Source organism: Manacus candei, unplaced genomic scaffold (assembly GCF_025592945.1).
Source record: "Manacus candei isolate 608988 ecotype Guabito, Panama unplaced genomic scaffold, ASM2559294v1 h1tg000060l, whole genome shotgun sequence".
In the NCBI taxonomy this organism is placed as follows: domain Eukaryota; kingdom Metazoa; phylum Chordata; class Aves; order Passeriformes; family Pipridae; genus Manacus; species Manacus candei.
Genome location: NW_026138108.1, coordinates 5042464 through 5058279, shown reverse-complemented (window position 1 = coordinate 5058279; position 15816 = coordinate 5042464). Strand labels below are relative to the sequence as shown.

Sequence of the window (15816 nt, the reverse complement as noted above, 5' to 3'; positions counted from 1 at the left end):
GAGATAAAGCTGCCCAAATCAAATAATGGTAGTAATTGCTTATGTGCAACATTGCAAACAAAACAACATAAAAATAATCACAAGACACAGAAATAATTAGACATAAAAGTTCAAAGGCAACATTTGAACTTTTATAGGCAAGCAGGTGAAATACGTTAATAGGTCATCTCCCAAAGAAGTCTGAAGTAACACCACAGCATTTAGCCAGAATAACAGTGCTAAATGTCAGTGGCAATAACAAAGTAGGATTCAAACTTAGAGTAATATAAATGGAACAAAAAAAAAATCTCATACACAGAAGCTAATTGGTAAGCATTCTTTCATGTTCACTCTCCCTAATAAGAAAAAACATGTCTTAGAAAAGCCAAAAAAGTCTGAGTGAGACAAGAGAGCAGGAGTGTGCTTCATCTCACTTAGTTTTAAATGCCCATGGTGTAATCGTGCACAGTACAATCAGTCACTCTTATTTCCATTAAGGTAATTGGAGAGACAAATATTTCTGGAATAGGATTCACCTCATTTGGAAAAAGGTTATATGTAGCATTCCCTAGAAATGTAAGTTTCTCTCCATTGAAACTCCAAATGGTGTCTTCACCTGGATAGATAACTGGCTAAAAGAAGCAGAGAAAAAAATAATTAACTGTACGGGCAACTTCCTGAAGGGAGTAATTTGTCCTGGGACCCTCTGGGGCTTATTCTGTTTAACATCTTTATGAAACATATGGAAAAGGAGATGAATAATGAGGAGAACAAAATTTGCTGACAAAACTACATCACTGACTCCTAAGAGATGCAGAGGAGCCTCATGAGTATTAAATCATCAAATGAAATTCAGTGTAGATAAGTATAAGGTGAAAGCAGTTCCAGCCGTGGTGAGCTTTGATATAACTGCATGCTTTAACGAGTATGACCTGGGGTTATCTGTGGCAGCTGCAAAAAGAATTACTAGTGAAAAACATGGTGAATGAAAAAGTAAATATCATTATGCTACTCCAAATTTGTGGATTTAATTCATAGCTGGAGACAGACTACAGCACTAGGTCCCTAGTCTGATGCAGTAGAACCAGATGTTCTTCCTAGCCTTGACTGCAAGCTCAGATACTCAAAGCAGTTTAAATCTACAATGAGGAACCCCATTCCCAATTTTACTGAGTTTTCTCCTCTAATGCACATACCAGCATAAGGACTGTGAAGACACAAGCATTTAGGGGAACACAAACTCGGTTTGACTTTGAGAACTCAAAACCAGTCTAAAAAGGATCCAGCCCGTTCAATACAATCTCCTTTTTGATGAATGCTACCAAAAAAGCCATCTATGACAGCCATCTTGCCACTAAAGGAGCAGCTAAGTTGTGGAGCTCTGCACAGTCCTAGGGTTGCAAATCTCTTGCAGGATAAAGCAATGTCTCTTCATGTACATGACATGATTACATTTTCACAAAATTAAAGACATTGGATGTTAGTGCACACAAATGATCTTTCAACTGCAAGAAAGTTCTGTAGCTCAAGCAGCCAAAGAACTGCCCTGTTGGGGTAAAGAGAGTCTCGTATTTATGGTCCTGCTAGTAGTCAAAAAGGGCAGTACAAAAATACTACCACAATATTTGGTTTAAGCTTTTAATGATTTTAAAATATTCAGAACAAAATTGTGCTAGTGCTCATATGCAGCCAATATTAAATCTCATTTTAGTAATCAACATCATCATTGTTCTTGGTTTTTACTTTTATTTTAACAGTAAAGGTACTAAATATGCACATCTATCCATGTCACTAGTTCTTAAAGAAAGACATCTTTAGAGGTGTTAATTCAGTTTTTATTTGCACTGAAATGGCTATGAAATGCATTACTTCAAACCTCAGGAACAATTTGTAATTCTTGCCATTCTTTGTTGAAAATCAGAGATCTTGGTCACCAAAATGCAAAGCTTTTGTCCCCACACTAAGAAACATGTGGCAGTAGGATTTGTCAAAACTATTCTTTTATTTCTCTATCCTTCTTTGCAGCATCACGAACATATCCCAGGAACTGCACATTTAATCCACTGCAGATTCTGCAGGAAAACACACCATCGTGTCCTAATAGCTATGCCAACTGGCTTGTCATACTTCTGCTGGTCATCTTCCTCCTAGTCACAAATGTTCTCCTTATGAATCTCCTGATTGCAATGTTCAGGTAAGAGTGATTTCACCAAGTATCAAGACAGAGGCTGCAAAGGTTTAAGTGAATGCCAACATTTACTACATTGCTGTTGGCTACTTATTTAGGAATACACTTATAATTTTCCTGATGAATATTATTTGGGGATTGATGGGCAGAATTCTGTGATCATATGGCTCTTAGGTTCTCATCATCCTCACTCTAGCCACATTGAAGATAAGAAGAAAAGAAGCCTCTGACTGCTAAAACTTCAATTAAACATGCATAGAAGGGTCTGGGTCCCTGGCTGTGCTGCAGCATAAGACTGCAAGTGCAAAGCAGCCATAAACTTGGCAGACTTAACAGTGTATGATCCACACATAAGGGAAATGCTTGTCAACACGGCTAATAATGATTCATTTGGTTGAAGGACTGATGTGGCATGTTTACTGATTTATTCTGAGTGAAATAGAATTACCTTTCTTTAAAAGAACTCCAAGACCAAACTAAAACAAATGTATCTTTTAACATTTGAAGACTGCAACTGCAATTATTTTAACACCTAAGAATTTGCACAATCTTTAGATGAAATTAACACCACTTGCTGAGCTTGCTGTTCCTTTTTTAAAGTAAATATGGGACTAAAATTTGTAATCATAATCTTTATCTTGTTGTGGTAAAAACAGTTATATACTTTTATTTTCCCTTCCAATTACAGTTATACTTTTCAAGTTGTTCAGGGCAATACAGACATCTTCTGGAAAGTTCAGCGCTACAATCTGATTGTGGAATATCATGGCCGTCCTGCCTTAGCACCACCATTTATCATTATTAACCACATAACTCTGGTTCTCAGAAGACTCTTCAACAAAATGGAACATAAAAAAAAACATCTGGGTGAGTTGCTAACAAAAATCTGGCAACTGGGGACCCTGACACTCTCCTAAGACATGGTGCACAGGCAAAACAGAAGAGCAAGTCAGATTTCCTAAAGCCAAGAGTCACGATTTATTTTTAACAAAGAGTGCCAGGAGATGACAAATGAAAAACTAAGGTTTATAACGTAAACAGTTTCCCACAATGCATTTCTTTATGCATCATAGTTATTACCATATAAAACAGGTTAAAGGAATTTGATTTCTGAAAATAAAGCAATTTGATAGGTTTCATGAATAGTTATTTCATTTGCTCCTGAATTTTAATAATTATTAATTATGGGTAACCCTATAAACAAATACCAGGTCTAAAAATCTACTAGGATCAGTGGAATTTCCCAATACAGAGACACAGAGAGAGAACAAGCACTCTTAGAGAAATAGTGATATCTTAGAAGTTATAATTAAAAGAGCAGATGAAATTCAGGTAAATACAGAAGGGGCTTTCTATCATGATGGCAAACTTGGTAGTGTCTTATAATAAGCCTATTTACTTCTCATGCACAGGGTGATGGTGGGCTTTGGAGCAGAACTGTTCTCAGACTAGACCAATTCATAGCCCCCTCACTAAGCTCCCTTTCAGACACACTCCTCCTGGCTAGCAAAGCGTGCTGCTGAAGATGCTTCAAAGAAAAGAATTCTTTTTTCTCCTAAGAAAGCAAGTACCTGACCACTCAGGCTATAGATTCAGCAGTGTTTGGAGCACACAGCAAGTGTGCCCTTTTACCAGTCTCTAGGAAGATGCAAAACTAGTATGTTCCATTCAAAACACGTGTGAAGTTGAGGTCTCTTGTTGGCTTGGACACTTGACAGCAACAACACCAGGCTTTCTATTTCAAGTCAGGGGGATTTATTCACAGTTTGTCCTTCCCACTTATAATTGCTCTAGTGAAGAAGCTTAGATGATAATGTTCAAATGCACTTTAAGCTCTGCTCATTGAATACTTTGGGGCTAAAATATTAAGTCCATTAAGGTTGTAAATGAGTTTAAATGAAACCCAAGAACCTGGTTAATGCTGTTCTCTAGAAAATTCAGGAGTCATATCTAACTGCAAAAAGGTTTAATGCCTGCCATCACAAGAAAAAAGTATAAAATACTTACTTTACTTCATTTTCATAACATGACTCCTGCAATTACAAAGGGTCTGCAATGGTAAGACTTCACTTTCCTTTAGCATATCAGCCTTTCACTACTAGTATAAGAGAAAAGGGAGTTAAATATAACTCTTAATTTATTTTTCCTACAGAAAGAGATCTTCCAGTGGGCCTAGATCAAAAAATCATAACATGGGAGCTGGTGCAAAAGGAACATTATCTCGTAAACCTTGAACAAGAAAAGAAAGAAAGCAATGAAGAAAGGCTGAAGGCCACATCTAATAAGTATGTTATTCTGACCTACAATAAGTGTAACTTGCAAGTGCAGCTTTGAATGAGATCAACATTGAAGTGCTTGTAAAGGTTATATGAAAGGTCCAACTGGAATGCACTTAGGAAATACACAGTCCATGAAAAAATGTGAGAGGCCAGCATCACTACAATATTAGAAGAGTTTTTGTCACTTTCGATGTACAACTATAGACCTGTAAGTTCCAGCCAAATCTGCAGTCAAGTTTAATGAAAATTATATTCATGAAGAAATGGTGGAAAAACAGCTGGTTTGCTATGCTGCAGCACATGTAATTTCATCCCCTGTAGGAATGAAACACAGGAATGACACTTTTTGATGGCTTAGACTTTTGAATAGAAGTTTAAGATACCTTGAATTAACCCCAGCCCACAGATGCAGAAGAACAAATATTTATGGCTTTATGGCATGACGGAGTCTCCATTTACGTGCTTCTATAAAATATCTCCCCACCAAGAATACCACTTAAATTGGTTTAGTATGCTAAAGTCCTAAGTTGGTATTCAGAGGTTTAAACCTTTCAATGAGACACAAAGTAGTTATACACAGGAGAAACAGAAACATCTAAGGCAATATTGAAAGCCAGACAGCAGAGCACTCTTTAAAGAAGGTTTTAATACCTGTTCCAGCGGTTTCCTCTTACAATAAAACTGACTTCAAATAGAGGCACAGTGGGTGTGAAAGTTACCACAAGAAGAAAGTTCCATGGAAATTGTCTTGTGCTCTCTGCTTTCTTTTGAAACAAACCTCCATCTAACTCATAGAATAGTTGGAGACCAAAACAGTGTCCTTACGTACTCTTCTCCCTCTAATTTACATGGACCCTTAATTCATAATAATTTAGAATTATTATATTGGTTTAAGCTTTATTCTCATAAGCAGATCACTGACAAACCCCAGGAGTGAGAGCTTAATTGTTCAGAGAAAGCAACAAATATGTGTGTAATTGCTTTCAAACAAAGGGCACTATTATACTCTTTTCTAGCTTTAAAGCCGGAATGCTTTAAAGATGGTACATTGTGGGTGAGCTTACTGCTTGAAGGGGAAAAGTGAGAATCTGTTCAGCTTCACAGTATTTCAGGTATAGGAGAGCCAGAAAGACTAGAAAAGATTCAGATGAACACCACTAAATCCATGGCTTTTTATCTTTGCTCTTAGGTGGTAGTGGTGCATTTTTGAAATCTTATGAAACCCTCAGAAAGTGATTCTTTGAACTTTGCACTGAACCAATCTCAAAATGCATTAGACCCACCCAGCAGCAGGTTTTTCACATAGATGTGATTGGAACATAACCTCTTAGAGGGAAACTTTGAAGTAAGTAGCTAGGAGAAACTGGAGAGGGATTTGCCAAGCCTATGGGGAATCAGATGCTAAGAATAAGGAACTGATGGGAGAAGAGCTGAAGGATGCAGAAAGCATGTGGATAATTCCATGATTTGGAGGCACTATATGGAAGTTCCCCACACAATTCCTTTGGACTGCATGAAAAAATGGATTTGAATGTCAAGCCAGTTCCCAAAAATGAAACCTTGTGTAAATTTTAGGTGGCTTACCTCTCCTGTGTAGATAGAAAATATTGTGGCCTCAGTTCTCACACCAGGATCAGTTTCCATTTGGTACAGGTAGAGCCACATGAGTGGCTGAAGAGACAGAAGGCTCCTTTCTGCTGCCCTTGATTTCCACGGCAGCTGGGGCTAAGTGGCCCTCACCAGAAGCTGAAGGGCTGCTGCGATCTGTGTCAGTTTATGAGTCCCTGAGCAACAGGTGCATGAGAGTGTTCCAGAGATGCTGCTCTGTCCAATAAATACTTCCAGGAACACTCCAAAAGGACAAAACTTTTAGGGGGCTCTGGGATGTCTGAGCAGCACAGAATGCAGTGAGGGGCCATGGCTCTAGTAAGTTACACAGGGTTTGTGTTTCACAATTCCTTCTGAAGCCTTTCCTTTTTGCTCAGTGTGTTCTGCTTTGTTTCCACAGGGTGGATAATTTGTCTAAATATTTTAGTGGATTGAAAGAACAAGAAAAACGGTTTAAAGTTCTGGAAGCCCAGGTAAGTAACAGTTTTATAGGCATTTGTATCAGCTTTAGGATTTCACCATATTTCTCTCATTTAATAGTGGTTTGGCAGACCCCATTTAGGGATAAAGAGAAGGAGAAATATATCTGTATGTTTTCTACCACTGGTAGAAAGGAGAAAAGGGAATACAGCATTTTTTGCTCTCTTTGCTAGTCTACTTGAAAAGTGTTTATTTCCTTTGTTAAGGATGCTTCTGGAATGAAATGCTTCATCTTCCCCCCCCCCCCTTCTCAGCCTTCTCCTAATCTTTTCTTTCTTTAAAACTGCCAGCTTGAAAAATCCCCCTATTCTGCTTGATCTGACCTAATCTTCGTGGACACCGGTTTTTCTAATTTTCTCAGATACCAGGTAGGAGCATCTCAAAGGGAAGTGTCTAACATACAATCACGAAATGCAAATAATAGCAGGAAACCCTGTCTTTCGCTTCTGATGACAAACCCTTGAAATATAAACAAACATTTCTTAATCAGTCTGAAAATGTTCAGCATTACCAGGTGCTATGTAGCACAACTGCTATTGTTTTCTTTATCTCTACACTCTCCAGTGTAATTTTGGCCTTGCTGAAAGTTCCTTATCTTAATACTCCTGTTACAGTTTCCCTTCCCTCTCTTATCCATTTTATGGCTTCCTGAAAAAAGTCATGTTATACAGGTCCAACAGGAACACACAAGGAATGCTTTAGTAAGTTTATGCCAGCCTGAGATAAAGCAATATACTCAGAAAAAAAAGGAAGGTATCTAATCAGTAACTATTTTGTAGATTTGCTACTGTACAGCTGTTATCTCCTCAATGGCAGAGGTCTTAACCAAAACCAACCTCCTGTGCACACAACCAGCTCCAAACTATACATGTAAGTATTGAAAACGATTATGGATGAGCTAATTAATACAGTTGAAGAATGTAGTTAAAAAAATGCAAGGGGAAAGAAAAGATTGGAAAATAACCACATAAGGAGATACATAGAAGTAATGGGAACATAAGCAAGGAACAGAATACTAATACTTCAGAATGAAAAAAAAATCACCTTTTGCAAAATACATTTAAAAGCTTTGGAGAAAGGACTGTCACTTAGTGTGAGTTAGAATAATCTCACACAACTTCAGGCACATAAACAAGTATCTATTTGCCACAGAGGATTTTCTTGGGGGTTTCTTGAGTCAATGAGATAGTCCTACTGAAGTATTACCAAAATATTTAATATGGATAACAGTAATCATTAAAAATAAAAATTGAGCAAGTCTTCTACTCTGTTTTAATCAACAGAGTTCATTTGCCTTCAGAGCTGCAATTATTTCTGTCACTTAAGAATCTTGTTCAGTGTCCCAGGGTTCCTGTTTGGAGTTTAAAACATTAGACACAGAAAAAGACTATTTCTTGGCCACTGCAGGATATCCAAAACAGTAAAGATTTTGGATATTCTTCTACATGATCTATTTCAACATCTACCTATTTCTATCTATTACACAAAATACCCTTCAAAACCCATGAACCGAACATACTACAGGGGAAAAAGAAATAACTGGATAATTCAACCAAGTTGTGACATGACAAGACCTCAAGTCACTCAGACTTGAGCTAACCTCAAGCTTTACTTAATTCTGTCAGAAGCTTATAAAACCCTTATGTGAATTGCTTCATTATCAGCATTCAGTAAGAAAACCTATCCTGTAGCAGGCTCTCCAGGCATTTTAGTACTGTAACCGCATAAAAATCAGAAACTTAAACAGCTGTAAAAATAAACCTGTGTTTATCATTTACTGAGCAAATGCAAAGTAACAGAATCCACAGTGTCCTTTTTTTCAACATTTTAAAGTTCCATAAGCAATTACTATTATGTTCCCCTTCTCCTAAGGCTTTTAAACAAACACATGACTTTTACAACCCTATTAGGTGTGATGAATGCCAACACAGAACGGCCTTTGCCAGAAAGAAGTGAAAGAGAAGAGCATGCAGATCAGTTTGAGAATGACATCGCATACATCGATAATTAAATTTGTTCTTATTTCTTCAGATTAAACCTTTTGTCCTACTGTACTACTGCAGGACTAAAATCCTGATCTCATGAAGGCCTAAGGGCCAGCTCTCAAAGCCTTTACACTGAGCACTGTCAATGGTTGACATTACCGAGGATTTCTCGGTCTTCCTGCTTCAATTTTTGGGCTTTCTTTGCCCCTGCACATATAGCGGTTTTCTGCAAAACCATTCCACAAACAGCACTAAAAGCTTTCTCCTCCGGGGTGACTCTACCACTTTATTTTCCAAATAAGATCTGCCTTCTGTTCTCCAGATACCACACCCTCAATCCATCGCCATCATTGCCAATTTCCACACTTCTCTGTTTAAGGGAGGGTCCCTTTGGAAGGGTGATCGTTTACGCACTAAAAACCAAGCCCCTTCCTTGGCCAAGAAAGCAAGCTCGTACTTCTGAGTTGCTTAGAAAGGAAATCATGAAATATTTTCCACAGGAAAAGGCCTGGGATACGGAACTATTACAATTCATACAGTTCCTGGAGTTCCTACAACCCTTAAACAATTGCATTCACCGTCTTCTCTTCCCACGCTGGCTCCTGTGAGGTATTTCTTTGCTGGTATTCCTTACTGAGAGCTCCTCACTCATCCCCAGAAACTGGAACCTTATTGCTTGATCCTCAAGCGTGCAGCGGCTTGCACTCACTTCCCAAACACGAAGTATTTGGATCCTCCCACAGTCAGATCACCAGCTTCTGTCACTTGCTTTTTTGTTGTAATGCCTGATCATGGCTGCTGCCAGCCTCCCCCTGTAAAGGAGCCCTTGCCCTGTACCACACCACATAGAATGCTGCATCCACACCTAAGCGCTTTTCTGACTGCACTTTACTTTTCTCTCTCAAAGGCTAGGAAAAAAAAAAAATCACTAGGAGACTTTAAAACAAGAATGTGTACCAAGAATTATCCCATGAACTAAGAATCTGGACTGTTTGTCGCTTTTTTTCATTACTTACACTGGCTTGTACATTTTTAGCATGCAAAAGTTCGCTGGCTTTATTAGAATTCTGTTTGAAAAGATACACCAGTAAAATTAGTATTAATACCATTCTTCAAGGGGAAATTTCTTTGGAATAATATAAACAGCATCAGAAGGGGGAAGTATTGGGCTGTGTCTTGTCTTACACTGATAAGCTTCAACTGCATTTCCTCACGCATATGATATTGCTTCTGCAATGTAAATGTAGGTTGCACAAAAGCTGTTACCAGAGGTGGAAAAAAAAATAAATCTCAGCTCTGACAAAAATACCTTTCAGAAATGAGTCTTTTATCAACATATATTAATCTTGTTATAATGGCTTCACAAAACAGGCATTTGTCCAGTTTATTCAGCTGTGCCCCAGGCCTCTGACTCCATTAACAGCAATGGAATTCTGGTAGTTCTACCTGTTCTTCACCCTAGGCAAGCACAAATCATAAACCCAGTCTGTACTGAGCTACATTTTTTTTAAGAAGTAATAGGTATCCTACAACCAGCATGCCTTGCTCTAGGCAGCAGCTTCCACTTTGAAATGGCTACTATTTGCATCGTGATCAGCACACTAATTATCCACTGGAAACAGAAATCTATCCATTTGGAATTGTTATGTCCCACTCACACGCACTGGAACAACCAATGAATCTACCAATGACTCCTTAATTAATGTGCATCCAACTCTACACTCATTCTGCTCTTAAAAGGTGGATTTCAAAAGATGGAGCACAACTGCTCATTTTACTTTGTTTTCTGCTTGTTCTGCCAAATGATGCATCTGTTCAAACATGAAGACCCCCCCCAAGTGATTTGGGCCTACCAGTCAATTACTGATAGGATGGACCCCCCTCAGAGGAAGTCAGCCCCTCAAACATCCTTCCAAGTTTGAGCAAGCACAGCCTACCGAGAAATATCACAAATTCTTAACAAGTCATCTTTCACTACACAGTTATAAATGCCACCATTGGGTTGGTTCATTTAGAATACTGGCAAAAAAAATGTGAGTCCAAACTGACTTGAACTAATCTGAGTTTCAAATCATATAACCTTTCAAAGTATTTAATCTTTCAACCTTATTTATTAAATTTACTACATTGCATATAAAACTACTATATTTGTCATTCCTTACAACGTGAATCATTGTATGAGATGATTCATCCCATGAGGGGATTATAAATTGTAAAATGGCTGAAAATGTTAAAAATGTGAATTTTAGAATCTATGGGACTTGACGGAGAAGTTAACAAGATGGTAAACTTAGAGTAACACTCTAAAAGGTTTTCAAGACAATTCTCAAATCAAATAAACTGAGTATTCGTTAAAACTTCTACTCCTGCATTACTCAGCATGGTTCAGAGATGAAGAAATCAAGCTACAACCAAAGTTTATTGCATCACATAGAACAAAAAAGTATCCAGTTCTGGTATAAATATCTCATTCCCACAAATACCCCAATCCACACACAGAATCAGTATGGAAGCAGCTCCTCCTGGAAAGGACATACAAATGTGCAGATCAAGGATAATCATATCATCATAATATAACTGGGCACTATTGTGCTTTCACTCTCAATGGCAATGAGAGAAGGATGTTTTTGAAAAAGGTTTTCTTCCCTGGGACAGGGCCAGGAGAAACCACACCTTGTGGAAGACTAGGTTTTATTTTCACTGTTCAAAAATCTCTACCTAATGAGCTCATAACCTTTTCTCCAGGATTCCACAGGATTTGAGGACAACTCTTAAAATTGGGAGTTACTAGGAAGCCTTGCAGCCTTTTTGCTAACACTTCTTTTTCTTTGGATACTTCAGCTCCAGAGCGAGCCCGAGGGAGCTGTGAAAGTGAACAAAGTGTACCTTATTCTCTCCTGCTAGGGTGCAACTATCCTATGCCCACAGATTTCTCCTGAACAAAAAGTCTGGAGTTTATTTTAGGTAGCTTGATTTCTAACAATATAACATGTTCTTGGTGGCTATGACACAAATCGTTGGACAAAAAGCTATCACGTGGTTTTCAGAACAGGAGAAAAAGGGAAAAATATGAACAAGACAATACAAGTCCTTGGATTCCTCCAATGTGCTTCATCCTTCAGGACTCTTCCTCCTCCCCTTCGTCGTCTACTTTAGGTCGGAAATTTTTCCTACTCTTTTTCTTACTGCAGTGGAATCCAATTGTTTCCACTGATGGCTCTTCAGCTGCACCACTAAACCTTGCACTAAGCTTATCTTCTGTATTCTGGTCCCCTTCCATCATGCACTCCTCCTCCTCTGTTGCCTTTCCACTGTCACTGTCTAAGTGCCCCAGCTCTACCTTATCTTCTTCCCTCAAGTCATCAGTCTTCTTAACAGATTTTCCTTTCAGATCTGTCTTCATCTGTTTCTTATGATCCTCCCCTGTTGATCTTTTCTTTTCAAGTCCATCAACACCTCTTTTAGTTGGTTTGGTGAAGACAATCCTCCCAGCTCCGCAGCTGGAAGGGTCCTGGTTGAAGTACGGGGTGTAGCTATCTTGGGTAGCTGAGCTTTGTTCCTCTCCTCTTTTCTTCAAACCCTCTAGAAATTCCATGGCCACTGCCCTGTTAGTCTTGTCACTAGACTCTGAAACTCCCTCTAGGCTGTATTTGGTCCAGCGCTCTGGGTGTGCCACGTAGTCAGGCACTGCAGGAGAGGTTTTGGGAGCCAGCACTGGTCTGGCTTGCTTTCCCATGTTTTCTGGAACCGTGTTACCTGAAACTGTGGTTGGAGGCAACGGACGCTTAAATCTCCCATCAACGACATTATCTTCAGGCATTGAGGGCACAGACAGCTTGGCCGCCTCTTCCAGGGAATCAAAAATGCTCTGGCTACGGAGAGAGAATGTAGAACTCATGCCCCTCAGATGGAACGGCTGGACTGGAGATCTGTGACTGCTGTTTGAAGAGTCAGGAGTCTCCCCTGACCTGTAATCCCCATCATCTACAGGTGGCTCCTCAGGAGATATTGTATCAACTTCTGCTTCACCTGCTAACCCCAGATCATCAGAGTCAGAATCGCTGAGCGATACCGTGTCTGAGGGCAGAGCTCCTTCATAGTCTCTGGCATCACCGGCCACGATCCCCAGAAAGGGTTCACCTGCCTCCTGGTCTCCCATCTTCGAGCTGTCACTCCACTGAGGTCTTTGACGCAGGCCCAGGAACAGCTGCGAATACAGTTTTCCAAATGCCCAGCGAGTTTAGTGCCTGGAATACAACGGAGCATAAAAACTTTACTGTGAAATGAGAACCAAGTATGAGACCATCATTCTGTGCCGTGCAAAATAATTATTACTGCAATATAACAGGCAACTGTACTTTAGGGATTCTTAAGCAATTTTCCTTCAAATGAAAACATTATTTAAGGAACGAATGCACATTAAAATTAAAGATTTACACAAGACGGAATACAAGAATATGAAGTAATTAAATACAGTGCTACACACCAAATTTCATTGCAGGTTACAGCAGGTCCAATTACTGGAAGACGAATATAAGGCTTTTGAGCAAATCTTAATCCCACATAACTGTCTTATGCATCTTCTAAGAGACAGCAATGACCTTTCCAAATTACACCCTGTGTTTATTCATACGGTAAAAATCCACAAAAACACGTCCTAATTTCTCACACTTTGATTTTGCCATTATGATCCTTTTTTGCATTTTACCTTCTGTCCCAACAACCATCATGTTCTGCCTATTGTAAAGGACACTATAAATGATTGAGGCCAGTGGCAGGAACCCCACAAAAATGTCAGGGCCAGTTTCAGGTCTGCTTTAATGTGGCATAAAGTACAAGCTCCACTCCTTCCTTGGCTTTAAGCCCTCATGTCATTACTAGATTCCAGGAATCAGAAAACAAGCCAGCTCAAGAAATCAATCCCACTGGATTAAAAAAACTAATTGCACATGCCATGCTTGCACATGGAAACAGGGGGAGATTGCAACCATGGGCATCCAAGAGCAGGCCCTTCAGTCAGTAAATGACAGTGTGATGTGAAGTCTGACTTTCAGAAGTAGCTGGAATACCGACACTGCAACCTGCTTGAAGGGAACCTTGCTGAACTGAGGCTGTCCATGATCATGCTATCACTTGCTGGGCAATAGGGAACAAGAGTTGGCAAACACAGCCTTTGGTTCAACTCACAGAAACGTGAATTATGAAAACAGTTCTAATATATTATTAGAATAAGCTCAACTACCTAATTATAGGTTTTTCTGAAACGATGCAGTAAACAGACATGGAAAGTCTGTGAGTCACTCACTTTCTCTGGAGACTGAGTCAGCTTCCCCTCCTGAGGGTCAGTTAAAGCCACCAAAGATCTCAGCACTTCCACCCTAGAAAACAAACATTTCCATCAAGATACTGGAAATGTAGTTTTAAAAAAAGTTTCAAAAATAATTCCTTCCCCCTGAATCATCCAAAGCTGCAGAACCAGGTTCTAAATCTGACACAAACTCATGCTGGTATAAAAATCTGCACATATTCCTGGATTTTTGGCAAAAGAACAACACACGGCCTAATAAGGCAGGTACCACTATATTTACTCAGTCTCCACATTCACACTGCCAACTTTATTCTGTAAAACAGAAGTTTTTTTTAAAAAATCAAACCATAATTTGCATGTGCAGAAAGCTACTATTAAATAAACAGTATTAAATGCAGTTAAGAAAATAGAAAAACAATAGTTATGCGTTGCCACTACTAAGTGCTGCTAAGTATTAAGGCCATGAGTAGCACAGAGTCCTGTTTTCAAAGAAAGGTTGTGTTTACAGTTAGGGCCAGATTTTCATGAAGCATAAGACATAAAGAATCTTCTGAAGAACCCGACAGACCGAGTGCTGTGTTCCATGTGAAGTCTGGGTGTCTTTGAAAAAAGGGATCTGACGACTGCCTTTGAAAACACTGCACAACATGTATTTCCTAATGGGAAATAATCTTCTTAAAATGATAGGCTTTGGAACACATGAAAGGTAATGACTACAACTCAGAAGAGGCACTGAATCACATAGCTAACTAAAACAGCTGTTTTCAGATGGCACTAAAAGTGTTCATTGCCAGCTGTGAATCAGGGCATCTCTTGTCTGAGGGCACTTAAACAGAAAGGAAAAATTCTGCTCCTAAGGAGACATTTTAGCCTCTACAGCGTTATTAGCCAAACATGCTGGCCATTACACCACACCACTCACAGGTTTGTCACAGCATGATCACAGCACGGCTCGGAGAGGACGGCGTCTCTCCGCATGGGAAGGTCCCCATTGGGCTCTTCCATCCTGGTCTTGCTCAAACAAGCTCTGTGCGTCTTCCTGCAGCCTGTGAGGAGAACGGAGACCCCCGTCACCCCAAACCACGGCCACGGGCCCAGCGCCCTTCCCGGGCCGGGATGCTGCTGGATACAAACCGCCCCCACCACAGAAGCCCTCCTCGATGGCCTCTGCACCCTCCCGCTCCCGCCCGCCCGGGCACACGGCGCGAACCGCCGGGGAAGGGAAGGGAAGGGGGATCGCCCCGTACCCCGACAGCGCACGGGCCCAGCGCCTTCCACAGCAGCCGCCCGCCTCGCCCGCCTCTCCCGCTCCGCCCATGGCCAGCGGCGCGCCGGGACAGCGAGTCCCCTTCGGCAGCCACGGGGCGGCCAAAGCGGCGGCGGGACCACAGCTCCCGGCGGGGAGAGCGGTGCGGAAGGGGAGGGAGTCGCCGGTCCCTCCGCGCTCCGCCTCTCTCCGCGCTTCTGGGAGTTGTAGGCGCCCGCTTTTCCTCAGAGGGGGACATTTTGAGAGCGAATTTGTGGGGCGAGAGGGGGCTGAGCGACTACAGCTCCCAGGGCGCACCGCGCCGCCCGACATTTCGCAGCCCGTGCTGGGCCGGTCTCGGGGCCCCTGGGGGGCCGGGGGGAGGGCGCGGCACCGCCGCCTCCCTCCGCGATCTGGAAAAAACACGTCACAGCTTTTGTTCTCATCGGAAAAGCAGGGCTTGGCCGCAACGAGAACACTTCAGAGGAAGTGTCTGGTTTCTTTGTGTTTTGGTTTTTCTTGCTTGCTTGTTTTTTTTGTTTTTTTTTTTTACCTTCTTACGTGTTTATTTTCAAAACAGAAAACCCCAAGTCACTCGAGGCATAAAACCATTATCCGTAACAAAAAAAAAAAAGTTTCCACTGCCTGTCCCAGAAGAACATTTTTTGCGCGTGTGTCAAGAAGCAGAGCTCTGTCTGAAAATGTTTTATTGGTGTTGGCCAAAGAGGCTTGACCTTTTTTTT

The 15816-nt window shown here is 40.7% G+C and overlaps 2 protein-coding genes across 4 annotated transcripts in view; one reads left to right on the top strand and one right to left on the bottom strand.

Moving 5' to 3' along the window:
- The window catches only part of TRPM5 (transient receptor potential cation channel subfamily M member 5), a 38845-nt gene extending 30300 nt beyond the window's left edge, over nt 1–8545 (top strand). Inside the window, exons 19-24 of the mRNA XM_051804004.1 lie at nt 2005–2173; nt 2856–3034; nt 4320–4452; nt 6455–6527; nt 7314–7404; nt 8445–8545. Coding sequence (XP_051659964.1) covers nt 2005–2173; nt 2856–3034; nt 4320–4452; nt 6455–6527; nt 7314–7404; nt 8445–8545 — 746 coding nt within the window. The remainder of the gene's footprint in view (nt 1–2004; nt 2174–2855; nt 3035–4319; nt 4453–6454; nt 6528–7313; nt 7405–8444) is intronic.
- Nucleotides 8546–10919: 2374 nt separating this feature from the next.
- Nucleotides 10920–15212, bottom strand: TSSC4 (tumor suppressing subtransferable candidate 4). Of its 3 annotated transcripts, XM_051804037.1 has the most exons (4): nt 15075–15212; nt 14750–14873; nt 13825–13897; nt 10920–12766 (listed from the first exon to the last, which is right to left on the bottom strand). In XM_051804037.1, the coding sequence occupies exon 4, from the start codon at nt 12676–12678 to the stop codon at nt 11638–11640; it is 1041 nt and encodes a 346-aa protein (XP_051659997.1). In that variant the 5' UTR covers nt 12679–12766; nt 13825–13897; nt 14750–14873; nt 15075–15212; the 3' UTR covers nt 10920–11637. The 3 variants fall into 3 exon arrangements, with proteins under 3 accessions (XP_051659997.1, XP_051659998.1, XP_051659999.1); XM_051804038.1 differs by lacking the exon at nt 13825–13897; XM_051804039.1 differs by lacking the exons at nt 13825–13897; nt 14750–14873 and having other exon boundaries at nt 15075–15175.
- Between the last annotated feature and the right edge of the window lie 604 nt (nt 15213–15816).

Coding starts and splice junctions, on each gene's coding strand:
- TSSC4 (XM_051804037.1), bottom strand. CDS start 12,678: ATGGGAGACCAGGAGGCAGGTGAACCCTTTCTGGGGATCGTGGCCGGT.